The 27,925-nt window shown below is 43.0% G+C and overlaps 2 protein-coding genes across 2 annotated transcripts; both read left to right on the top strand.

Annotated features, from left to right (window-relative positions):
- Positions 1-19: 19 nt before the first annotated feature.
- LOC120022346 (solute carrier family 2, facilitated glucose transporter member 1-like) lies at positions 20-10,912 on the top strand. Its single transcript, XM_038966239.1, has 10 exons — positions 20-40; positions 2,862-2,963; positions 3,627-3,787; positions 4,415-4,655; positions 5,426-5,588; positions 9,158-9,345; positions 9,771-9,875; positions 9,965-10,063; positions 10,287-10,490; positions 10,634-10,912. The coding sequence occupies exons 1-10, from the start codon at positions 20-22 to the stop codon at positions 10,910-10,912; spliced, it is 1,563 nt and encodes a 520-aa protein (XP_038822167.1).
- A 3,414-nt stretch (positions 10,913-14,326) lies between these two features.
- On the top strand, positions 14,327-23,767 carry LOC120022800 (polyhomeotic-like protein 1). Its single transcript, XM_038966797.1, has 15 exons — positions 14,327-14,473; positions 14,982-15,106; positions 15,346-15,456; positions 15,701-15,778; positions 16,020-16,157; positions 18,702-18,866; positions 19,163-19,244; positions 19,337-20,355; positions 20,463-20,586; positions 20,874-21,049; positions 21,250-21,364; positions 21,448-21,535; positions 22,152-22,305; positions 22,600-22,810; positions 23,166-23,767. The coding sequence occupies exons 2-15, from the start codon at positions 14,984-14,986 to the stop codon at positions 23,315-23,317; spliced, it is 2,736 nt and encodes a 911-aa protein (XP_038822725.1). The 5' UTR covers positions 14,327-14,473; positions 14,982-14,983; the 3' UTR covers positions 23,318-23,767.
- Positions 23,768-27,925: the final 4,158 nt, after the last annotated feature.

Genomic DNA, 27,925 nt, shown 5'->3' with positions numbered 1-27,925 from the left:
CGGGTCTGCTTTTTCAATCATGGCCAGTTTGTACTATCAGGTATGAAGGGAAGACCCAGATGCAGACCACGTCGAATAAACGGTACCGGACGGCAGGCAGGCTCAGGGTCTGTGTAAGTCAGAGGTCGGTAATCCAGAGGGGGGGCAGTGGTACAGGTCGGCAGGCAGGCTCTGGGTCAGGGACAGGCTGAGTGGTCAGGCAGGCGGACTCAGAGTCAGGATAGGCAAGTGTCGAAACCAGGAGGGCAATAAAAGAGAGACTAGAAAAAGCAGGAGGTGTGACACAAAACGCTGGTTGACTCGAACAAACAAGACGAACTGGCAACAGTCCAACAGAGAACACAAGTATAAATACACAGGGGATAATGGGGAAGATGGGCGACACCTGGAGATGGTGGAGTGGAGACAATCACAAAGACAGGTGAAACAGATCAGGGTGTGACACATTTTTTAGCTTATTATTTCATTGTATTCACAAGGCAATTTACAAGCAACAGTTGGGGCCTTAACATTTCCTATACTGGTCCCTCACATTTCTTCTCTCAACACCTCTTCAACCACAAGCTCTATAGGTGGACCAAAGAGCACCTAATCCGTGAGGCATGGCCAGTCCAGTATCACATAACCTCTAACAATATGCCTTCTCAGCAGTGTCTCTGCATAGAGTTCTATATTACTGGATTCAGCAGAAAAGACCCAGTGACCTGATGTATGTGGCCTTCAAGGAGTTTCATTTGAGAACTGGCTACAGGGCCATTTAAGAACACAGCCAAATGTAAATGGCCTGCATTTTGGTATCCAGCATGTACCCTTATGTATATGCATAAGGCTATAAAGTGGTCTGCTAATGTTATAATGTATACTCTAACAGAGGTGGGCAACTCCAGTCCTCAAGGGCCTGATTGGTGTCACAGTTTTGACCCAGCCCCAGTGAACATACCTGACTCCAATAATCACCTAATCAAGATATTCAGTTTAGAATGCAATTTGATTAATCAGTAGTGTTTGCTAGGGATGGAGAAAAAGTGTGGTGAAAGACTGGTGAAATACCTTTTGTATAGAAATGTCCCTGAGTAAGCCCTCTTCATAAAGGTGGAAACACCTTAGACCCAAATAACTATAGACCTATATCAGTAATATCTGTTCAATAGCAAAGATCTTTGAGAAGTTAATGTATTCCCAATTTTAACCTTCCAATCTGGCTTTAGACCCAACCATTCTGCTACTACAGAATTAATGAAACTTACTAATGATATCAATTCTTCATCTGACCAAGGCAAACGAACTGTTGCCATCTTTATTGATTTTACAAAAGAATTTGATTTAGGCAATCATTCTATTTCACCAGGAAAACTTTAAAACATCGGTTTCACTAACAGATCACTAAACTGGTTCCATGTGTATCTTAGCAATATAAAATAATGTGTTTTCATAGGACATAAATCACAACGTCTTGTACTCAGTATAGGTGTACCTCAAGGCTCAGTATTGACCCCCCCCCCCCCCCCCTTATTTTCTCTATATTCAAACAAGCAACTCCAAAATGATTTGACCACTTTACAAAAATGGTTTCTTGCAAATAATTTGGTTTTAAATCCAACAAAGTCCTATATGATGCTGTTTGGTACACAGCAAAGAATAAACTCCACAGCTAACAATTTCAAAATTCATGGAACAATGCTCGAAAGTGTTGAAATATCTGAATTATCTTTTTGAAAGCATATTGATTATATTGGAAAAACAATGAACTATAAGCGTGATTTACTGTATCCATTAAAAAGACCTTAGTTAATCCAACTGCTGCTTCCTGTCCTAGACTCTGGTGACATTATCTATCAAAACACAACCAACACCTTACTTTGTGAATTAGATGTCACTTATAACCATTTTTGCAGATTCCTTCTTGGATGCCATTTTAAGACATCATTGCACTAAATGGTCTGCCACTCCCAAACAGAAGACAACTGCATTGGTACCAATTTATTTTTTAAATGTATCAACTTAAATGTCCCTGTATAGGAACACCTAACCTTACAAGACTCGCACTACTCCTTTCGACAACAGCAGCAATTACAAATTCCAAGGGTACATCCTGAGATTGGAGTAAGATCTTTCAGATACAAAGGCCCAACTGACTGAAATAATTTACCTATAGAAATCAGGGCATTCAAATCCCACAGTGAATTTAAGAAAGTTCTTTTTCAAACGTTAAGAACAAACTGTTTGCGTTTTTAACTTAATAAAAACATCCCCATGTGAAGATATTTGTAAATATTGTATATACCTGTCTGTATGTATATATTATAGGTACTTAGTTGTATTAGTAGTTTTAGCAGTAGTCTGTATTAGTTGTAAGCCTATTAGTAGTTGTACAACAACTTTTTGATGTTGTCAATATACGTTTTTATTGTTATTTCATGGTTATTATTATTAGACAATAGTTGACATATTATTCTTGCTACTAAGTATAATTTTTATTCATTTGGACACAAGAGATTTCATCCTGCAAAATATTGAATAAATAATGAAATATTCAGTAGTGGTACAGGTCGAGAGAAGACTAAAGGTGGTTCAGGAAACGTGTAAACTTGTCTGAGACTTCGGGAAGTTTAGGCTTTACCTCAGTGAGCTAATGCTGTATGAAGTCACGTAGGCCGCAGATGACTTGGGTTTGACACCCGGCCAGAGACATTAGAATAGCTTAACCTTTAACTGTATGATGTCATTTCCAGACAGTGCATGTACAACAGTATTAATGCCTCTGACAGAGTTTTAGTTTTACACTGTAGGGGCTCCTTGATCCAAATGTACTGTGCATAAACCCCTGATAACATACACTCTCCCCATTCTGTCTCTAACAGAAAAAGCAGGTGACAGGATACCTCCTGTTCTCCCTGGCCACTGCAGTCATTGGCTCGCTGCAGTTTGGCTACAACACAGGAGTCATTAATGCACCGGAACAGGTTGGAGGTTTATTTTGTGTTTTCTTATAACAGTGAAAGCATGTGTGGGATTTGGTTTTGTTAAACTGTACGTTATGTTTACGTTATGTTTAATCATTTTCCATCATGCTTGTGGATATTGTACTATTGCACTGCGCTTCATCAAGCGTTAAATCAAGAGATAGTATCTTGATAACGCTTTATCTCTAATCATTCTCTGTCACGTTCGTTATAGCGATGAGACCCAAGCGCAGCGTGATTTGAATGCATCTTATTTTAATAAAGAAAGAACACGGAATGAACTACAATGGAACACGGAATGAACTACAATGAACAAAAACAACAAAACGAACGTGAAGCTATATAATCATAGTGCTGACACAAGCAACTAAACATAGACATAGATAATCACCCACGAAATACTCAAGGAATATGGCTGCCTAAATATGGTTCCCAATCAGAGACAACGATAAACAGCTGCCTCTAATTGAGAACCAATCTAGGCAACCATAGACATACAAAACCCCCTAGACAGGACAAAAACATATAATCACCCATGTCACACCCTGACCTAACCAAAATAATAAAGAAAACAAAGAATACTAAGGTCAGGGCGTGACAGTCTCTCTCTCTTTCTCCCTCTTCTTCTCTCTCCCTCTCTCTTTCTACCCCTCGCCTGTTTAGAAACTGCGGGCTTTCTTCAACAACACGTGGATGGAGAGGTATGGCGAGCCCATCAAACCAGGAACGTGTACCATTGTGTGGAGCTTTTCGGTGGCCGTCTTTAGTGTGGGCGGCATGGTGGGTTCCTTCAGCGTCGGAGTGATGGCAGACAGATTTGGGAGGTGAGGGGTCACCCAGTATTCACCTATTTCACCCCGGTGCCATTTTTCACTGACTATCGTTTGTTTTCTAATGTTAACATTTCCGAACAGGGTAGCAAGTGCAGTTCTCAATGAAAAAACCAAAAACGTTGACATGTAGATTAAAAACCACTGCACCTTCACACAATGTAATATTATTTGAGTCAGGATACTTAGAATAACATTGCCAGTGCATTGTCAGTCATCTGCACTGATTTTAAAAGACACAACCATTTATCAGCTACCCACACATTGTCGATGGTACAACAATCAGCTGTGAATAAGGTTTATTAAAAGTATTGGGAATGTTTTCCTTAGGAGTGAATTTAGTCACTCTCCAGTTCTGGTCCTTTCCTTCGTCTATTTCTGTTTCTACCTCTGCTAAGCTGTCAGAACCAATGAGTCTCCAAGGAGTCAGCGGAGTGTGATTGGAATCGCTGCAAACTATTAAACTATTCCTCTGTTTCCTTCTCCCACTACTTCCCTCTACATCTCACTCTCCCTCCCTCTTAACCTCTCTCTCTGTCTATCTCTTACTCTACATGTTGTCTCTTAACCCTCCAATCTGTATGTGTGTGTGTGTGTGTGTCTCGGGGTATTGGGATAAAGGAAATTGTCCATGTTCCTGGTCAACATCCTGGCTGTGATTGGAGGCCTCCTCATGGGTTTCTCCACCCTCTGCTCCTCCTACGAGATGGTCATCGCCGGACGCCTCGTCATCGGCCTCTTCTGCGGCCTCTTTACAGGCCTTACGCCCATGTACGTGGGGGAGCTGTCCCCCACCCCTCTACGGGGCGCCTTCGGCACCTTGCACCAGCTGGGCGTGGTGATTGGCATCCTCGTGGCTCAGGTCAGACCTTGATGGCAGCCATCTTGATTTCTGCCCATTAACTTAGGAATAGTCTTAACATGTACAGTACCATACCATGTGTCTGCTTGTGATGCTGGGAATAAAGTCCCCATATAAGAATATATTGTTTTATGTGCGTATTGGGAGTATTCTTATATGCAGTGGTAAAAAATTTGGTGGGTAAACACTGATCGCCATTAGCAATAATAAAGTTATGGCCCCTATACTTTCAACGTATTTTCCCGCAAAAGGTGGGTAAATGCTCATGCTGAATAAAAAAAAAGGCGCGTAAACGACGTTTACTTGCGTTTACTCTCCACTACACCACTGCTTATATGATTAAGTTGTAACCGGCAGACATTCCGATTTCTGATCACGCACCCTTGCCTCTTAACATTGGAGTAATGTCGTTGTCTAATTATATGCTAATTATTGTAATTATTGAATGAATATTCAACAATTTTTTAATAGGCGACTACATCTTGCTCTAAGAATACAATTAGTAATATTCCTCCCCTTCATTTTCTCCCACACACTGTCATGAAACCTTCTCCATTTGAATCCCTTTATAGAACTGCCTCATCCATTCCATGTCACCAATGGATTAGTGTATTGTTTAATACTATCAACCATAGTGTATATCCCATCAGTGCTTCCCATCCCATCAACGTACAGTATATCCCATTGATGTTTGCATGTAAGCTGTGGTGCTGTGAATGAAACACTCCTGGTAGTAAAGTTAATCCTATCTAAACCTCTCTGTGTTGTAGATCTTTGGCTTGGAGTCTCTGCTGGGGTCGGACAAGTTGTGGCCTCTGCTGCTGGCTCTGACGGTCGTCCCGGCCATGCTGCAGTGTATTCTGCTGCCCTTCTGTCCGGAGAGCCCTCGCTTCCTCCTCATCAACCAGAACAAGGAGGAGCAGGCCCGCAAAGGTGGGTGCTCCAAACCATAGAAACCATCAAATTGTTGAGGTTTGAGGGGCTTTGCACATTCTAGTAATTCTATAGCTACGCTCCAAACGCAATCATTTACTCTGGATGGTCAGGAGGATAAATGGAAACGCTTCATTTAACACTCCTATTTTAGCTTGATACCTGGTATTGTATCTATTTGAGGAGAAATAATGTAGTAGAATGTAGTAATTTGGCGAGTGGTACAAAGACGCCAATATTAACATACTTGTGTATGTCACAATAAAACTCAGTGGTCAGTCTATTAGGTACACCACCCTGTTCATGAAAATGGTTTGCTCCTACAGACAGTGAGTCACGTGGCAGTGGCTTGCTATATAAGGCAGACAGGCATGAAGGCATTCAGTTACTGTTCCACTGAATGTTAGAATGGGAAAAACGAGTGATCTAAGGAGCTTTGAGTGTGGTATGATTGTCGGTGCCAGGCAGGCCGGTTTTATTAACTCATAAACGGTCAGCCTCCTTGTGCTTTTTGCGCACACGACAGTATCCAGGGTTTACCAAGAATTGGTGCGACAAACAAAAAACGTCCGGCCTGCGGGCGAAAACAGCTTGTTGATGAAAGGTCGGAGGAGAATGGCAAGAATCGTGCACGCTAACAGACAGGCAAATAACGGCACAGTACAACAGTGGTGTTCAGAACGGCATCTCGGAATGCACAACTCGCCGGTCCTTGTCACGGATGGGGTATTGTAGCAGACATCCACGCCGGGTTCCACTCAGCTAAAAACAGTGGGCACGCGATCACTAATACTGGACAATTGAGGAATGGAAAAACATTGCCTGGTCCGACGAATCCCGGTTCCTGTTGAGTCAGGATTTTGAGTCCATGCAGCATGAGTCCATGCCCCCATCCTGCCTGGTGTGAAAGGTACAGGCTAGTGGAGGTGGTATAATGATGTGTGGAATGTTTTCCTGGCACACTTTACGTCCCTTGATAACAATTGAGCAATGTTTCCATGTCCTGAAGAATTCAGGCTGTTTTGGAAGCAAAGGAGGGTCCGACCCAGTACTATATGGGCGTACCTAATAAGCCCTCATTGGACACTATATATACAAAAGTATGTGGACACCCCTTCAAATTAGTGGATTCGGCTTTTTCAGCCACACCCGTTGCTGACACTCACGACCGAGTTCCAAACTTACTCTGGAAGCAACATCAACAGAGCTTCGTCGGGAGCTTCATGAAATGGGTTTCCATGGCCGAGGATCCGCACACAAGCCTAAGATCACCATGCACAATGCCAAGTGTCAGCTGGAGTGGTGTAAAGCTCGCCGCCATTGGACTCTTGAGCAGTTTAAACGTGTTCTCTGGAGTGATGAATCACACTTCACCATCTGGCAGTCCGACGGACAAATCTGGGTTTGGCGGATGCCAGGAGAACGCTACCTGCCCGAATGCATAGTGCCAACTGTAAAGTTTGGTGGAGGAATAATGGTAAGTGGTTCTTTTTCATGGTACGGGCTAGGTTCCTTAGTTCCAGTGAAGGGAAATCTTAATGCTACAGCATATAATGACATTCTAGACGATTCTGCACTCCCAACTTTGTGGCAACAGTTTGGGGAAGGCCCTTTCCTGTTTTAGCATGACAATGCCCCCGTGCAAAAAGTGAGGTCCATACAGAAATGGTTTGTCAAGATCGATGTGGGAGAACGTGGCTGGCCTGTACAGAGACATAACCTCAACCCCATCGAACACCTTTGGGGGGAATTAGAATGCCACCTGCGAGCCAGGCCTAATCGCCCAACATCAGAGTCCGACCTCACTAATGCTCTTGAGGCTGAATGGAAGCAAGTCCCTGCAGCAATGTTCCAACATCTAGTGGAATGCCATTCCACAAGAGTGGAGGCTGTTATAACAGCAAAGGGAGAGACCAACTCCATATTAATGCACATCATTTTGGAATAAGATGTTCGACGAGCACGTGTCCACATACTTTTGGTCATGTAGTGTCTGTTAAATACCCTTGAATGTGAATTGTGCATGCCAAACATAGGCCTGTGGCATTAATGCCCTTCCTCTGACTGGGCATGAATTTAACGCATACAGTGACAGGATTAGACAGGCCAGGCGAGACGAAAGCTTGTTGAGTCAAGAAAAGAGTCCTTGACTGACGCACAGCATAGGCCAACAGCAGGTTTTGAAATCGGTCCCTACAGTATTTCACACTGTGGGGGTCACCTGAGTGCATGTCCTAATCTCCTTTACACTGTTTTGTTTCAAACACACTGCTTTGGTGAATAAGATAATAAAAAAGGGAACATATGTTTTGGTCAGTCTTTTATGTGATGGGTACCGTAATGAAAGAACTGGCAGGACCATGGACAGCTACTGAACAAACAACTACAACACAGGCCGGTTTTAGTGTTGGTGCTACTGGCTAGTCTGCTAGAAAATGTACTCAACTAGTGTTTTTAAAGGTCCAATGCAGTTTTATCTCATTATCAAATACTTTTTGTCTGACAATTAAGTATCTTACTGTGATAAGACCATTTTAAATTAAAATGGTCAAAAAGAAACAAATTAGCCTCTTGGCAAAGAGCAATTCTTCAAGCAATAATTTTGCAAGGAATGCCTTGGAGTGGTCTGAGTGGGGAAGGAAAAACTGAAAACGAGCTGTTATTGGCATAGAGGTTTGAAACTCTCTTATTGGTCTATTAACTAATTTACCGCCTGGTGATGTCACCAGGCAGGCCAAAACTCTATCCCACCAAAAACAGGCTGAAATTTCAGCCGGTCTTTTCAAACAGCTCTTATGCTAAAAGGGCATTATCATAATTTTCACAATTTAGGGGCCTCCTGAGTGATGCTGTAGCCTAAGGCACTGCTTTGCAGTCCTGAGGCGACACTACAGCCTCGGATTCGATCCCAGGCTGTGTCACAGCCTTCCGTGACTGGGAGCCCCATAGAGCGGGGCACAATTAGAGGGTTTGGCGGGGGGGATTTCCTTGGCTCATTGCGCTCTAGTGACTCCTTGTGGTGGGCTGAGTGCCTGCAAGCTGACCTCAGTCGTCAGTTGAACGTTGTTTCCTCCAACACATTGGTGCGACTTGTTTCCGGGTTAAGCGTGCAGTGTGTTAAGAACGCATGACTCGACTTGACCTTCACCTCTCCCAAGCCCGTTGGCGAGTTTCAGTGATGAGACAAGACCGTAACTACCAATTGGGAGGAACAAGGGGGTTATAAACATAAATATTAATCATTTTCATAATTTCACAGTATTATTCCAACCTCATAGTGTGGAAATATTAATAAAACACAAGAAAATCACATTTTTGATCACGCTGGGCCTTTAAAGATGCTTTGCGCTACATTTCTTACTTCCTTCCTCAAAGAAAAGGATATCTGTAGGATATCCTGTACAAAACAAAGAAATATTTATGTACCTAAACTATTTCAATATTTTCTTTAACATATTGTCATTACCTAACGATTTTACAAATACATCCTCTCCTTTTACAACTTGTATGTCCTTCACATTAAAGTGTAACTTATCTGCCTCTCTCACTCTGCCATTTTCTCCCCCCAGCCCTGGTGCGTCTGCGTGGCTTCGACGACGTGAGTAAAGACATGCAGGAGATGAAGGAGGAGAGTTCCAAGATGGCCATGGAGAAGAAGGTGACCATCCCTGAGCTGTTCCGCACCGCAGCCTATCGGCAGCCGCTCCTCATCGCCGTCATGCTCCACCTCTCCCAGCAGCTCTCCGGAATCAATGCTGTGAGTGAACTATGACTCCTAGGAGGCCACAGTGCAAACACATTCTAAATAGTTGAAAGGTCACCAAAGATATCTCAGAGGACAGCTTAACAATACAGGGTCGCATTCACTAGGCACGAAACTGAAGAAAAAAGGCAGCGACAGGAAGGTACTATCTGAATTTATCCAATAATAAAAGATGTGCTACGGTCTGCCCTTATGAAGGCGACCCAGCCGCTTTCAACATGCCTTATACTCTCAATGATTGCATATTTGGGAGATTTGTTTGGATTATTCGATGGATTAAACATGATTTAATGGACGTACGTTTTACAGTATGATAAAAAATACCACTTTGATAAGATGTGGCTTCCTATTCATAGATTGTGGCCTTGTTGCAGATTAAGAACCTAATCTTATTGTCGCCCTCCACCAACCCTGTTCAGGTGTTCTACTATTCAACTGGTATCTTTGAGTCAGCCGGTGTCACCCAACCCATTTATGCCACTATTGGAGCAGGAGCTGTTAACACTGTCTTTACTGTGGTATCTGTAAGTATAACATGCTGCATATATTCGGGTTTTTGTGTTTCTGTTATGTATGTTTACGGTACGGTAACTCCTTTCTCTGTCTTTGTCAGCTCTTCCTGGTCGAGAGGGTGGGACGAAGGACTTTGCATCTCGTCGGATTGGCCGGAATGGCCGTCAGTGCCCTGCTCATGACTATTGCCCTCCTGTTGGTGGGTGTCAGTTTCTATTGGTTGTCACTCAACATAACAGATATGTCATTAATTACATTAATTCATTTTCATTGCTAGTATTGATGATTATCTCCATCTCCCTCCCTCCCTCCTTCCCTCCTTCCCTCCCTCTCTCCTTCCCTCCTTCCCTCTCTTCCCTCCATCTTTCTTTCCTTATTCCTTCCTTCCTCCCCTCTCTCTCTCTCCCTCTCTGTCTGAGTAGAAGGGCTACTCATCTCTGAGCTACCTGAGCATTGGGGCAGTGTTTCTGTTTGTGGCCATGTTTGAGATGGGGCCTGGTCCTATCCCATGGTTCATAGTGGCGGAGCTCTTCTCCCAGGGTCCGCGGCCTGCCGCCATAGCAGTGGCCGGCTGCTGCAACTGGACCGCCAACTTCCTGGTGGGAATCAGCTTCCCCAAACTGGAGGTGTGAGAGGTTTCTCTTGGTTTCCCATTAGGGACAAATCCTAACTTCCACTTAAGTCAAAATGTAAATTAATCATACGCTGACTAATTAGGTTAATTACTGACTTCCACTGTTTTTCTCTCTCTTTGTTTGTAATTCTGTAGGAGCTGTGTGGGCCTTACGTCTTTATCATCTTCATGATCTTACTCATCTTCTTCTTCATCTTCACCTTCATCAAAGTCCCAGAGACCAAGGGCAAGACCTTTGACGAGATCGCCCGTGAGTTTGGCGGGAACCCCCTGCCCCCTGCCACCTCTGTGGAAGCTCCTCCCACTAGTATCAGCGTAACACTTCCTGCCTCGCCCATCAAGGAGAAGGTTCCATTGGTGGAGGCGGCAGCAGCAGAGGATAAGTCCAACTCAACTGTACAGGAGAGCTTGTAGAATCCTGTGTTGGGTCAATGGTTAAAGGTCAAGGGTTGGGGGTCAGCTGGTTCAAAAACAGATCAAAGTTTAATTCTTTGGCAGTTCAGGTACATGGGGACGGGTGTTTGACGTGAAGAGAAATATACCATTCGTGTACATGGAAAGTCACAACACACATATTTCGGTGGATACAGTAGCTAGGATGAATTAGTGTTATTTTTTCACATTTCTTTCTGTGAATATATTTCTCAACCTATAGGTCAAAATGTGTATTTTAATTGTGTTGCCTTCTTTTACTGAGTGCATCATCATTTAAACAGCTTTTAGTAAAGCCAAAGTGGGTCTAGTCAAAACAAACAACCTCAATAGTGTTTCTGGTAAACAGTAGTTTTAACAGTGAAACAGTAGATTAGGGTCAATTACATTGGTTGGCTTTCATGGTTTAGGAATAGCTTTTTTAAATAACCCAATAATCCCAGAATGATCGTACTTGACATCTAATTTCAACAGTTGTTGTATTTGAGAACAAAATAATATGCTTATACCTTACTCAACGTAAGAATCCACTGCTAAACATCACATTCAGATGAGAGAGAGAGAGAGAGAGAGAGAGAGAGAGAGAGAGAGAGAGAGAGAGAGAGAGAGAGAGAGAGAGAGAGAGAGAGAGAGAGAGAGAGAGAGAGAGAGAGAGAGAGAGAGAGAGAGAACTTATTTCACTTTAACTTGCTTTAGGTGCACCTTATTACCCAAATAGAAATCAATTAAAATTCCATGATTGCTAATATACTCTTCAAAAAACGATTTATGGCAAATTAATCAACATAGGGAATAATTAGAGAAATATTTACCTGAGGGAGTGCTTTTACAGCTAGCCTATAAAACAATACTTTAGGATAGCGTAGAATTGCATTAACTATATTGTCTAAGGGGACTGCAATAGAGGTTTCAAATTCAAAAGGGTTCAACTTTATTCGAAGGATGGGTAACTTTAATGCAGATAGTTATTTTGGATATTAGATTATAATAGATTGTGATATGAGTCGCGATGTTATGAACTTGGATTCGATAAGAATCAACCATAGAGAGCAAAGGACTCCATCGGTTTTCTCTGTGGTATTGAGTGCAATTTTGAATTGTTCTGCTGTGAGAGCATTCATAAAAAAATATTGAATATGATTATGATGCTTATCTATTCAGTCTGTATTTGGAATAACACAATGGGACTTTAGTTGTGACCAAATGTGAGGATTTGTGCAAAATGCTTTTTAATGACTCCATTTTAAGTCTATACTCTACTTTGTGACACTTTGTCTGAAGATTAACCTTGTGGAAAATGTTTAAAAATATAAATTTATTCAAAGATTTTATTGTATAGATATACTGTAGTATATATATATGTGTGTTACAAAAAAATATATGTATTTTTTATTTGTGGTTGTGTAAATTAGACGTAGTAATTTTTCTCCAAGCACTTTCACAATTTATTTTGCCTAGAAAGATGACAGGGTCATGGCTTTGTTCTTTATTCATATAATATATTGGGATATATGTATGTGTTGCACTGGGAAAATACATTCCTTTGATGGTAGTATTCAGTATTTGACCTCTCCTCCAAGGAAAAAACGTTCTTCAATGGCAGCCCTCCCTCACTACTGTTAACAAGACTGTGGTACTTTACTAACTGAACCATACCCAGTTACCTTATGCACATTCACTTATTGTACAAAGTTAGGAGAGTATTTATTTGTAAATATGTATTTTCAAAATGATATTTATATGTTGACTGCAGTGGTTGAATGTGGGCTTGTTCTGGCTTATGGGGTGCCCATCGTCCAATGAGTGAAAAAGAGAAGGAAAGAGAGAACAAGTATTGGATGGTTTCCTAGTAATACACTGAAGCATTGATATACATTGCTCTATTAACTTTCGGTTAAAGTATTATTTATGTCAAAATGGACACTGGACAATAAAAAACCCAGTTCCCTTACCACTGCTCCACAACACTGCTTCCCTCACTCTCCCTCTCTCTTCCACTTTCCACATGCCTTCCACTTGTTCAGTATCCACCTTATGCTGTCCCCAGTGTGTGCCTAAAAAAGTGTATTTATTTTCAGTCGATGATCATTGTATCCTATATTGTCACAGAGACCTATTCCATTTCACATCAGAAAACCATGTTGTTTTGAAATGGATTTTTACCAATGCGGTTGGTATTGCTTTTATGTTTGTTTTTCCTGGCCTGTGTTCCATGGCCTTCCGTTTACTTTGAGTGATTGTGTTTGTGACTTCCTTGTTTCTGCTGCTTATTTGTGCCTCTCCTTCAGCTAATGTGTACTGTATGTGTGTGTGTGAACACGTTCTTCCTGCTTCCTAAGTCTTGTACTCTTATTCTCCATGAGGCACCAAACAAAGGGCATTTAAGCAAGGTCTATAGCCCAGCCATAAACAATTAAAATGATTAAATAATCAATGTTGATATTGAATTGAAAAATATGGTCTAATTTATAAATATCGAGATCACGTGAAGTGCAGAAAAGCACACTATTGAATTCATTTTGTCATTTTCCTGTATTGAAAAAATGTATCACACAAACAGTATAAATCTGGCTTTGAAATACCCTATGAGACGTAATGAAAAATTACAACAAACTAACAACAACCATACAGCCCCATATGTCACATGTATTTGTTTCACTTGTGTTTGTACATATGAATATACTGTCGTTAAATAAAATATCACACATCTAACAAACACACAACCTCTGATACCTTCTGTACAGATACTATCCTTGGCAAATACAAAGTCAGCATCTTGCTTGGTTTAATCAATCAATGTACTGTGTCTGTGTGTGAAAGTGTGATAAATGTTTTGTTAACCTAATTTTTGACATCCACCAGCTGGCATTCCTTACACCGCAATACCTGTTCGTTTGTTTGTGTGTTTCATTTGGAAATAGTATTTCAACATGACTCGGACTAGGTGATGCTGGGAGAGACCATTTTGAGTGACAGGTTTATAGCTTGAAGCTTGGGAGGAAAGCGGCCAAAGTAAGTACATTTTTAAACATCGTTTTGAAATAAAAACGTAACGGTAGCTTTACTTACAAACGCATCTTAGTTCATGGGATGGTAAAACGGTTTCTTTCATTTTACACACATGAAACAATGATTTCTGGGAAATGTGTTTATGATCGCAAAATTGGGGTAATCAAGTTCATAGTAGCGGATGCACACGGCTGCAGGAGTATTTTCAAGATGCAGCTACAGTGTAACAGGGAGCATCACATACATTGTAGCAATTACTGACATATTAACCGTGTTGCTATTGCAGGTAGAGATTACATTGTAACTATGTTGTTGTTAAACATTTTGGCACGCATAGGTCATGTGTGCCGTCATTCCTTTGCGCCGGAAAGGGACAAACATCAAAAGGAGGCGTTGTCCTCCACACAATTTTATGCAAAATATCAACAACCTAATTGAATGTACTATAATATCGTCCTGCAAAAGGAATTGTTGCATACTGCGACGCATTGAAGTCGAGAGAGAAACAAAGGTGGCAATACACCGACGTCCACGGTGAGAAATGGATTTGCAGCATACGATGGGCACGGGTAGCTAACTAGTCACAGTAGCTAGCTTGTGTGCTAGCACTGGCTGCAACTAGGTACTGTAGCTAGCTAGCAAACTACTGTAATGGCTAGCAGTACTCAACTTGCTTCTAATTATAGTGCAACAAGTGAACTGTATAGCATGTTGCTGGCTAGCTAATAATGATTTACCTTGCAAGCGACTAATAATGCATGTATTACTAGCTATTGAATTTATGTTGCATGACAATCAAATGTTTGCAAGCTTAGCCAGGAGAAGGAGTGAAAGGAGGCATGACATTCTTGATTGATGGATACAATATCGTGTCAACATGTAAATATAGATGTTAGTTATCCAGGCATGACAGATATATTCCACATCTCCACAGAGCTGCAGTGTGAATAATCCTTTACCTTCCACCAGTGACTGATAGCCATGTCTTTTGACATTGTTTTCAAGTCAGCATTTGATTGAACGCTTCTCTTCTTTTCCTCAGTGATGGAGACAGATGGGGACCAAAACCAGGGCTCTACCAATGGAACCACTCCCACTCCATCAGGGGTGAACTCCCGCCCCTCTCAAATGAACTCCATGTCCCTGTACGAGAGACAGGCTGTGCAGGTCAGTAACTGTGGGTGGGTGTGCATGCATATGAATGGGGATATTATGTATAGCCTAATGCCTTTTTCTGACATGGCAATCCCAAATTGTATTCAGTGTCACACCGGATCATCTGTAATCCTGCCTGTAGTGTAGTTATCTCATTATCACGGTGTAAGCGCTCGTATATCAACCTGCAGGCTATTGACAGTGCAATGGCATTACTCCCTCTCCCTGTTTTCTATCTTGTGCAACTGAAGGCCCTTCAGGCGCTGCAGAGGCAGCCCAACGCAGCGCAGTACTTCCAGCAGCTGATGCTGCAGCAACAGATCAACAGTGCCCAGCTACAAAACCTGGCTGCAGTACAACAGGTAAAGAAGCATCTTTATGAACCACCCCTACTAATAATGCATGCTCAGAATAGAACAGCATGGGTGCTGTTTTGACATGGTCAGGTTGCGAATGTTTCGGCTATAGGATGACAGTACACTATGTTGAAACATCATCATGAGGTTTGCTACATAGTCCGTTTTTACTGCTCTAAACTTGACTAGGATAGAGCTTCTGTCCATGCAGTATGGCTTTTGACATTAGTCCCTGTCGTCCCTGTTCTAGGCCACCCTTGCTGCCAGTCGTCAGTCCAGCCCTCCCGCCAACAGCACCTCTCAGACCACAAGCACAACAGTCACATCTGTACGTTTACACATCTATGACAACTAGTAGGCGTGCTACCCAAAATCACTGATAAGAATACAGCTTCAAAGAGGCCACTCCAGTAATATTTACTTAAAACCACAATTTGCTGTTTGAGAATGATAATGACATTCTATATATTTGAAATCACTGGCACCTGCATTGTTTGATTGTCTCCAAAATAGTCAATACAGTTAGCTTTGATTGTTCTCAAAGCCACTTTTTTTCCTTTCCTCTTCAGATGAATGTAACCACTTCTGGGGGCGGTGCCATAACCAGCACCCGCGCTATTGGCCCAGGCTCCTCCGCGACATCCACTATAAGCCAATCAGTGCTGCTGGGTGGAAACGCGGCAGGACAGGGACAGATGTATCTGAGAGTGAGAACCCATGCACTATTGCTTGATTCACACTATAAGGCCGACCCGAACAAAACTTTGCTGGCTTAGTTCCAGTTCCATTATGGTGGATGCATAACCAGGTCAGCACAGTACAGCTTAGGGCTGTGACGGTCACGAAATCTAGTCAGCCGGTGATTGTCAAGCAAATAACTGTCGATCTCACGGTAATTAAAGCCAGCATCTCCTGGCTTCCACACATAGCCTACAAGCCACTGAGGCAGACCTTTGGAACATCTACATTTTAAAAAGTCTAATAAATCAATGTAATATAGCCTACACCTTCACAATAAATCCATTATTTATTTTAGACTGGTCTAAAGAAACATGATATGAAGAAAATGTAGTCTATTTCAGAAGAACAGAATGGCAAACTCTAGGGGCTCCCTAGTGGCGCAGCGGTCTAAGGTACTGCAGTGCTTGAGGTGTCACTACAGATCCGGGTTCAATCCCGCGACGCATTGCTCTCGACTTTCTCCTCTCCCGAGTCCGTACGGGAGTTGCAGCGATGGAACAAGACTGTAACTACCAATTGGATATCACGAAATTGGGGGTAAAAAGTTTTCTTTTAATACTCTTGAGTTGTTCTTATGTTAGGCCCTGATCTGGCTATGCCATATGGCTGTGGGCTACACTAGTTCATTTAGCAGACAAGATTTGCTTAGAATTCCATAGCATTATTTTATAGTATGAAGTATACAATTGAACAAAGCTGAATAAAATAGAAAGGATATTTTTGCCGAAGGATTTGAGGGAGTGCGCACATGCGACTATTCTTTGTTGAGCGGTTAACATAGAAATAGGTACTCCTATATGCTTAATTTAGAGTTATTAATGTATCTTTAATTGTTCTACCAACTAAATGTTTTGATGCGACTAATGATGATTTGAAAAAAGTCACTTGAAAGGCATGAGTTCTGCTTTGTTTTTTTGCGCAGACTGTACACACTTCGTCAGTCTCTCATTCACAATTTGAGAAACACTTGATAATGCCTCCAATTTCCTGGCGGGATCCCCTTTGTGTGGCCATAATGCACCCTAAAAAAATCCATGCCTTTTGCACCCCTTCTCCCTGAGTGCTGCCTGTTCCGAAGCACTTCTCACTCACACCACTCTCCATCATGTGATCTGGTCTTTCTCACAGGCTACAAGTGAAGACAGACACATTGGGGTGCATATTGAAGATATTGGAAGAACTGTCCACATTTACTTTTCGTCAGCCAACAAGATGAGTAGGCCTAACGAACAGAAAAAACACTAGCTTATATCAATCTACTGTTCCCCATAGTACAAAAGTTGACCTATTCTGTGCGAGAAATAAATATTCCAAACATAGTCTGGGGCAGTTGTGGGATATGATTAGATGCCAAATTAATTAACTGCTAGCATCAAAAAATGTTTTATGCAATGTGGCTGACGCAACAGATCAGAACATTTAACTTAAAATGTTGATAAACTATTTGGCTATTTCTTCACATTATAGGCGCAGCAATGCGCACACAGCAGTAAGCTATAAGTGTGAATGTTCCATTAGTGGGAAAACACCATTATTAAAAGTGCTTTTATTATAAAGGTGCATTTTTATGGTTATCTTCCCCAAACTCGAAACTCATGCTGCTTATGTATGCCAGTTAAGCTCTATTTGGCCACGTTAGTTGTGATACAAACCTTATCAAAACATTTAGGCCTATGGGCTACATGAGGTGTGGACTATGATTTGAAGAGAAAAAAAGGCATTGTTTCTTGTCTTAAGATGGGCATCAAGTGATAATATATCATTCATAAGTGATAAGCTAATATTGTCACCCATCAGACTATTCTTTAATCTTGTCTTTACATATACTAAATAATATATGTGTGAAATCCGTTTTGATTTAGAATGGACCATTATCATGCGCATGTCTCGAAACAGAGGCAGGGGAAAAAATACATGTCATCTCTGCACTTAAATAGCGAATGGAGGACACTCATCGCAGCCAGGTAGGCTATACTCCTGTTGTAAAGATAAGCAATGTGCTTAATATTAGGAAAGTTGAGAAATAAATATAGTAGGCCTAGCCTATGGAAAGCTGATGGGATCCTCCTCTTTTTAATAGAGGCCATCACTCTGTTTTCTCGCGCAATTGCATAGCCTATAGAAATGTTGCGCAACATGAGCTCATGGGCTCTCATTAAGTGTTTCATTAGATTTTCGATGACATTTACATTGATGTCAGAGTGATTTAGAGGGACAATAGAGTGCTGAGTACCAGGCAGTTAGCAAGTTTGGTGGGCTACTAATGCCCATCAGCAGCATCAGAGCTTGGAGAAGCCTAATTACCGTGACTAAACGGTCACATGGAATTTGACTGCCTTCATGACTGGTAACCGCCGGCGTGGCGGTAATACGTTCACCACAACAGCCCTAGTACAGCTTAGCTTGGTTTGGTTTGGGCTTGGCTCAAGAGTGTGAGTATAGTATCAGCTTTTGTCATTTGCCTCCATGAAAGGACTCTTTGATTGACAGTCTCTTTTGTTATACTGTAGGTGAACCGGTCTCTGAGGTCTCCCCTCTCCTCCCAGCTCATCTTTATGCCTGGTAGCACAGCAACCACTGCCATGGCAACAGTCACGCAGCAGCCACAGACTCAGCAGCAGCAACAACGGGAAGATACACCTACTTCCTCCAGCAACCAATCAGACAATGACCAGGTATGGATCAACTTTGTATTCGTGACTGAGAACATTGGAGTGAGTCCTGCTTTAGTGATGTAATCTAGAAAAGCTCGTTCCCAGTCCTGTTGGTGCTGTCTTGCCTGTTCCTGTGGCCATTACAGCACAAACAGATCTGGGACCAGGCAAAATCTTGAATATTTGTGCAGTCAAACTACAGTATTGGGCTCTGAAATTGGTGAAACTCTTGCTTTTTCTTCTCTTGCATCCCTCTCTCTGGCCTCTTCTTTCCATCAATCGTCATACACTCATCTCCCCCTTTCTCTCTGGGCCAGGTACAGAACCTGGCTCTGCGATGTGTCGGCAGTCCCAAGGGGGTCGGGGTCAAGACTGAAAACCCAGAGAGGGGTGAAACAGGTGGGGAGTGAATTCGCAGCATACCTAGCCTTACTTACTTGGCATACCTCCTTACGTGTTAGTTGTTCATTTTCTTCCTCATTCTTTCCCAGCGACCTACTCCCTTATCCAGTCATCTCACCAGCAGTTCAACCAGTCCACTCCACAGTCTACCACTAAACCAACCCAACAGCAACAGTCCCACATCAAGATCCCCACCTACATCCAGAGCTCCAACGCCAACCTGTCCTCTCTCAACCTCAAGACAGGCAACCACCACTCCAACGCCCCCTCACCCTCCACCTCTGTCCCACTCTCACAGCTCCTCTCCGGACCCAACTTTGGCCGGGGCGGGGCTATCACCACGGTAACCTCCGCCGCCACGGCGACGCACATTCTGGTGCCCACCTCCAATGCGCCCACCCAGTCCCACAGTTACCAGGTGGCTGCTGCCACCATCAAGCCCAATGTTAGTACTCAAACGCTGGTGGTTCAGCCTCTGCAGAAAAGCACTGTTAATGACAAAGGAGGGCACGGGAACGGTCCCGTTCCAATCCAGCCGAAAACTCAACAGGGTCTCCGTATGCCCCTGCAACTGCCATCCCGAAACCCGCCTCCCATCCTCCCTGCACCCCCCGCCAACAATCAGACTGGTGCCGCCCAGCCTCCGCCGCACATCCCAGTCCAAATAGTAGGAGCCAGGCAGAGCTCCATAGGAAGCCCCCAGGCTTTGGCCTTGGTCCAGGCCCGGAACACCTGTTCACAGGATGGAGCTACTCTTCTGAGTAGTTCCAGCAGAGCCAGCATTCTCACCATGGTGGCCTCCATCACTTCCAGAGAGGGAGGGGTGATAAACCGACGGACGAATTTAGAGAGCCTTCAATCAGCCCAGGAAGCACTCCCATTGGCCCACATCTCTCACGTGCACGCGCAAGCCAATCAGAATCAGAGCCCTGGGCTGAAGCCAAATCCAAATTGCACCTTGGCCAGCAGCATCTCCTCTCAGTCCCAAGCAGCCATCTCTCCTCCCACCCTCTCCCATTCCTCCCACACTTTACCCCTGCCTTTGGTTGAGGCGAGCAGCACCGTAGTGGCTGCCAATGGAGAGTCTATGTGTTCTCAGCCTCCCCAGGTGAGTTGTTCATTACTAATAGCACTGATAACACTACAATTTACTGATGTTTCTAAACGACGTAGTGGTTGTCGATTCCATTTGTGAAGTAATGACATTCCTCTCAGGGTAAGTCGATGAAGAGGAAATCCGAGTCAGTCGCAGCCAATGACGAAGATGGTCCCCCTCCTCCCCACCTTGTTCCAATGAGTGAACACTCCCCTGCCCTCTCCTCCTCCGCCATGGAAGCAGGTAAGGAATCCGCTAATAAATGGGCCCACTTGTCATCAATACTTTGCCTTTCTCATTCCTCTCATTTACGACCACTGAAAGGAGGAAAGGATAAGAGTGCAAGGAGACAATATTCCACCTTGGCCCAGCCACCAAGCTGACAAATCCCCTTGGATCAATACCTATGCATGATTCCGAAAACTTCACGTTTGCACAGATTTAGCCACTGTGGCCAGGCAGACTTGTTTAAAATTGTTCAAAAAGAAATGATAAAATCCTTTCTCTCCCCCCACCCTTCTTTTCTCAAGGCCCTGGTCCACTTTCTCCCTCCCCCTCTCCCTCTCTTTCCACTGCTCTCTCGATGTCCCGTATGGGGGGTGGCCAGGGGGAGAGAGCCCCCCCTCAACAGGCTGTGGTCAAACCCCACGTCCTCACCCACCTCATAGAGGGCTTCGTCATCCAGGAGGGAGCTGAACCTTTCCCTGTACGTACAGTATTCACCTTGGGATTTGTAGTTTTTGGAGAAGTTGTAGCTCTCATATACAATACAACATTCATTCATACTCTTTGGGGATATATACCACCTGATATAAATAATGACATGCACTGTAGACAATATTCTCAATTCCCTGTAATCAGTATTGTTGAACACAACACATTTTGTTCCTGTATTTTGATTGACAGGTGAGTGGGCCAGTGAAGGAGCCAGCTGGAGAAGATTTGGCCATGGACAATCTAGACGCTAGTCAGCCTGAGACTGTGAATACAGCTATAGGTTCGGCTCAGACCACAGTCCCAGGTCACGTTTCTATCAAAGCCTCTGGTTTGACCACAAACTGCAATTGGTATCGTTCTTTAAACCTTTTCCTTTTCTCTTCCCAGTGCTGAAATGTGAGTACTGCAAAAGCTTCGCCCCAGCCAGACAGTTTAGAGGGACCAAGCGCTTCTGCTCCTTGACCTGTTCCAAGAGGTAGTCATAGTACAAATTCACTGCAGTATGTCTACTATATGTCAGTATACACTGAGTGGACAAAACATTAGGAACACCTTCCTAATATTGAGTTGCTCCCCTTTTGCCCTCAGAACAGCCTCAATTCACCGGGGCATGGACTCTACAAGGTGTCGAAAGTGTTCCACTGGAGTGCTGACCCATGTTGACTCTGCTTCCCACAGTTGTGTCAAGTTGGCTGGATGTCCTTTGGGTGGTGGACAATTTTTGATACACGCTGGAAACTGTTGAGCGTGAAAAACCCAGCAGCGTTGCAGTTCTTGACACACTCAAACCGGTGCGCCTGGCACCTACTACCAAACCCTGTTCAAAGGCACTTAAATCTTTTGTCTTGCCCATTCACCCTCTGAATGGCACACATACACAAGCCATGTCTCAATTGTCTAAAGGGTTAAAAATCCTTGAACCTGTCTCCTCCCCTTCATCTACACTGATTGGAGTGAATTTAAGTGACATCAATAAGGGATCATAGCTTTCACCTGCATTCACCTGGTCAGTCTATGTCATGGAAGAGCAGGTGTGTTTAATGTTTTGTACACTCAGTGTATGCCTACTATATTCCTCCATGTTGCTCCAGGTATAATGTAAGCTGCAGCCAGCACTTCCGCCTGCGACAGGGGGGTCACCTCTCCCACTCTGACGAGGACGGGGTCCTGAGGAGGAGGGTTCCCCACAGGACCAGCTCCGAAATCGCCAGTGCCAAAATAGCCGGGAGACCCTTACCAGTTAAGGTAATGGTCAGTTGATCATTGATAGTTGTACACTTGTTTGTGAGCTGACATGGATGACTGAAGAGACTTCTGTCACGTGTATCGCTATCTGTCCAAACTAGAAAGGGTGAAAAGTATGGTGCTCTCTAGATGGGTTTAAATCACTAACCCTAATTTATACGTTTACCTTTCAATCCTCAAATAGCCTCAATCTGCTTGACGGTAATGCCATATTTGTCGTGTTCAAGCGTGGCCATGTTGTGACTACCCTGTTGCACACGTACCTCTCACACAGTACTGGTTCATTGTCTACAGTGCCGCTCAGAGTCCAGCCGATCGGAGGACGTCTCCAGCTGCGGGGAGGAAGAGGACGACCTCATGTCCCTCTCTCCGGCCTCCTCTTCTTCCTGCCACCAGCCTCCGCCCACACTCCGATTGGAGGGCTCGGAGGCGCCCCACTTCCTGCCCGGCAGCCCCGCCCAGTGGAGTGTGGAGGAAGTGTCTCAGTTCATATCATCTCTGCAAGGTTGGTACCACAGAGATGAGCTCTATATTGTACTTCAGTTACTATAGACATCATTGGTTGATACCATCAGCTTAGAAGGACATGCGTTGTCATGCAACAACACCCAAATGCTACTCTGTGTTTCTGTTGCTTTTGAAATCTGGAATTAGTTATCTTTTTTTTTTTTTTGTGCTTTTTTAAATCTCTCTTATTCTATGATGAGGTAGCAGGCCATTGCTATTAGATTTTCACCATTGTAAATGCTATTCATGTTATTGTCTTGCTTACCGTCTCCCCTTCCCTCTCTCTTTCCCGCCCTCTCTTACTCCCAACCTCCCTCTTTCTCTCCCTCTCTCCTCCTTTTCTCCTCTCCCAGGCTGTGAGGAGCTGGCGGACCATTTCCTGTCGCAGGAGATTGACGGACAGGCCCTGCTGCTACTCCGAGAGGAGCATCTCATGTCCACCATGAACATCAAGCTCGGTCCCGCCCTCAAGATCTGTGCCCACATCCACAACCTGAGAGACTGAGAGGAAGAATGAACGGAGGAAAGGAGAGGTACTCCCAAGAGAAAAAGATGTGATGGCGAGAGAAAGGAAGTGACAATATGGCTTTTGAAATACTTTTGAACCGTATTAAGTGGGGTCCCTGTTGATTTTACTATGTTTTGTCAAAACAAACAGAATGAAAAGCGGAAAAAATGAGCCTTCTATCCACAAAACGTGGACCTTAAATGTGGAGTATTATGTTATATTATGTGAGTGAGTGTGCAAACCCTTTATATGTGTGTAATATTTGCCTATATATTTAAATATACCTTTTGGCTGGACTGCCTTTGTTTACGCTGTAGAAAATCATTGTGGAAATTGTGGCCTTTAAGTAGTTTCGACGATCGAAAATTAGTACTAGAACGGAGTTGTCCGTAAAAAAAAAAAAAAAAAAAAAAAAACGTGTTTCATATCATTTCTTATTTTTACGAGTCATTATGAATGGTAGGGTCATGTTAAGCAATAGACCATTGCCTTTGCCAACCATTACTGGGGAGTAGCAAATATATTGGCCTAAGAAACTTGATAAATATAGGGAGACATTTTCTGTCTGTTGAAATGAGCAAGTAACTCACAATTTGTGCACAGGATTTATATTAAAAAACGTCCTTTTTAAAATGTATGTGAAGTGGCAGCAATAATCTATGTGGATCTGAAGTACAGGGATACCCGATCCAAGTGATACCATCCCATAGGCTACTGCAGTTTTCCAAACATGTTTCAGATTATATGCCTTCCTGCCTATTTGAAATGTTAGTTGTTTTTTTTTAACCTCAACGGGATCGTTATCCCTTAACCGGGACGGTTGTTGCTAGATATGCGATAATGTGACTAGAAAACATTGTATACAACAGCCAACTTTCCAGGACATAGACATGTTTTATATGGGCAGAAAGCTTAAGTTCTTGTTAATCAAACTGCAGTGTCCAATATACAGTAGCTATTAAAGGAAAAAAATACCATGCTATTGTTTGAGGATAGTGCACAACAAAAAAACACTTATCACGGGAACTGGTAAGATACATTCACCTCTGAAGGTAAATAATGTACTTACATTCAGTAATCTTGCTCTAATTTGTCATCCTGAGGGTCCCAGAGATAAAATGTAGTTTTGTTTGAAGAAATCAATTTTTATATTCAAATGTAGGAACTGGTTTCTACAGTTTGACCCCACTGCTGTCTCTAGCACCACAACCACCCCGCCTGGTCATCTAGATGTGTGAAGGTTAGGGTCTTGATCCATCATGTATGACATTCCTGGGAGTGTGTAAACTTAAATGTTTTATTACCATAGCATTTTTCTATGTCCTCTATAGTTATGTACTTGAATGTATAAATTGACCTATTTGGGAAAACTCCTGGCAGACTTGATGCAAAATATTTGTGTAGCGAGGTAATTCTTCACTGAACCAGTCGGAAACTTTGCATACACACTGTTGACATCTTGTGGACAAAATCTAAATTACACCTAGGATCCTATCTTAATGTATGGCCTTTCTCTTGCATTTCAAAGATGAAGAAGAGGGAAAAAATGAAATCACATGTTTTTTGGTTTGTATTATCTTTTACCAGATCTAATGTGTTATATTCTCCTACATTAATTTCACACTTCCACAAACTTCAGTGTTTCCTTTCAAATGGTATCAATATGCATATCCTTACTTCAGGTCCTGAGCAACAGGCAGTTCGATTTGGGTATGTCATTTTAGGCGAAAATCGAGACGAGAAAAAAAGGTCCCATCCTTAATCTTATGTAAGGTCTTTTCAGTGTTACTCACAGGAAGAGCTATTTACAGTAGTGGACAGAATGTCACCAAGGTCGTGCTCGTTAAGGCATCAAACGGAAGAAAACTGACTGAAACAGAGGGACTACCTGGACTTATCCAATAAGAATCAGTCATTTTCATGCCGCGTGCCCTAATGAACATGACCCTGGATTGTGGTATTCCTCATAGCTTTCCTCATAACTTGCACCTGTCCAAGGCTCTTGTCACAGTAGCAATGACTGTGGCTATTATGAATAATCAATAATCTTATGATTAGGTGCTCTGCTAATTGTGTGTTTTAAATTTAAAGCTTGAAGAAGGCTAGGTCAATATCGTGCAAAGAAAATAAACGAACTACTAGGACAACACGCAGAAGTGGTAGTGCTTTTATTTTGCAACTGAAGTGATGAGTGTTGTGTAGACTGAACTTATGTGTAATCGCTAGTAGTGCTCTTTTACGTGACAGTCCTATGGCTGGTTAAGACTTCTGAGTTTTAAGGCATATTTGGTAGGCAGGGATCCCAGCTCAACTAAGAAAATAAAGGATCACTTTGCTTTGTGGTACGACAGATACCTTAAAGGGAAAATCAAGTGATATACATGTACGATGCATCATCATGAGGATGTGGCTGGTGACACTTTAATATCTTCGAAACTGCTGACATGCAAAACATCTTGGGACTGTATTAAATGTGGACTAATGGGGGAGGGGAAAATACCAAAAGCTTGTTTTGGTGGATTTTTCCCTTTAACTAACCTTCCCTGCTGGGCTAGATTTTATGATGAGAAACTCAGTCATTTCTATTTGATTAAATGGCAGACTGATGGCACAGTGGTTGTTTAAACGGATAAAGTGTGAGTGGCCACAGTTTACAAGTACAATTATATATCTGCTAGTGTGGGATAGAGACCCAAGTAGGGCCTTGGAAGACACCGGCATTGTAGCCTGCAGGGAAGGTTCATTTGGTTTTCTGTTGGAGCCACATAGATATTCAGTATATAGACAGTGGATAAATATATATACATACATACATACACTGAATATACCAAACATTAGGAACACCTTCCTAATATTGAGTTGCACCCACACCTTTTTCCCTCAGAACAGCCTCAATTCGTCGGGTCATTAACTCTACAAAGTGCCGAAAGCGTTCCACAAGGATGTTGACCCCAATGCTTCCCACAGTTGTGTCAAGTTGGCTGGATGTCCTTTGGGTGGTTGACCATTATTGATACACAAAGGGAAACTGTTGAGCATGAAAAACCCAGCAGCGTTGTCGTTCTTTTATTTTTTTGTAATCTTAAAAAAATCTTTTTCCCCTTTTTTGTGGTATCCAATTGGTAGTTACAGTCTTGTCTCATCACGGCAACTTCCTTACCGTGCGTCCACCAAAACACAACCCAACCAAGCCACACTGCTTCTTGACACAATGCCCACTTAACCCGGAAGCCAGCCGCACCAATGTGTCAGAGGAAAAACCGTGCACCTGGCATCCGTGTCAGCATGCACTGCGCCTGGCCCACCACAGGAGTTGCTAGTGTGCAATGGGACAAGAACATCCCTGCCGGCCAAACCCTCCCCTAACCCGGACGACGCTGGGCCAATTGTGCACCGCCCCATGGGTCTCCCGGTCGCGGCCGGCTGCGACAGAGCCTGGACTTGAACCAGGAGCTCTAGTGGCACAGCTAGCACTGCAGTGCCTTAGACCACTGCGCCACTCTGGAGGCCCAGCATTGCCATTCTTGACACAAACCAGTGCATCTAGCACCTACTACGATACCCCATTCAAAGGCACTTACATTTTGTGTCTTGCCTATTCACCCTCTGAATGACACTCATACACAATCGATATCTAAATTGTCTCAAGGCTTAAACATCCTTCTTTAACCTTCTTTAACCTGTCTCCCCCATCATCTACACTGATTGAAGTGGATTTAACAATTGATATCAAAGATCATAGCGTTCACCTGGATTCACCTGGTCAGTCTGTCATGGAAAAAGCAGGTTGTTTTGTATATACACTGAACAAAAATATACATTTGTTTACATCCCTGTTAGTGAGCATTTCTCCTTTTCCAAGATAATCCATCCACCTGACAGATGTGGCATATCAATAAGCTGATTAAACATTATGATCATTACACAGGTGCACCTTGTGACGGGGACAATAAAATGGCACTCTAAAATGTGCCGTTTTGTCACAACACAGATGTCTCAAGTTCTAAGGGCATGTGCAATTGGCATGCTGACTGCAGGAATGTCCACCAGAGCTGTTGTCAGATCATTTAATGTTAATTTCTCTACCATAAACCACCTCCAATGTAGTTTTAGAGAATTTGGCAGTAAGTCCAAACGGCCTCACAACTGCAGGCCACGTGTACCCACGCCAGCCCAGGACCTCCACATCTGGCCTGTTCACCTGCGGGATCATCTGAGACCAGACAGCTGATGAAACTGAGGATTATTTCTGTCTGTAATAAAGCCCTTCTATGGGGAAAAACTCATTATGATTGGCTGGGCCTGGCTCCCTAGTGGGTGGTCCTATGCCCTCCCAGGCCCATCCATGGCTGTGCCCCTTGCCAAGTGATGTGAAATCCATAGATTAGGGCCTAATTAATTAATTTCAATAGACTGATTTCCTTATATGAACTGTAACTCAGTAAAATCGTTGAAATTGTAGCATGTTGCGTTTATATTTTTTTCAGTATAGTTATGTCCTGATACCTGAGTGTTTCTTCAGTCTCTCACATTGTATTGAGGATAGTATGGCACCTAAAGAAAAACAAGATTTGGTGTTTTGACATTTGAAACGCTCTTCCAGCA

This window comes from Salvelinus namaycush, chromosome 27 (genome assembly GCF_016432855.1).
Source record: "Salvelinus namaycush isolate Seneca chromosome 27, SaNama_1.0, whole genome shotgun sequence".
Taxonomy (NCBI): Eukaryota; Metazoa; Chordata; class Actinopteri; order Salmoniformes; family Salmonidae; genus Salvelinus; species Salvelinus namaycush.
Note: the sequence above shows the minus strand (reverse complement) of the source record. Positions and strands in the feature narration are given on the sequence as shown.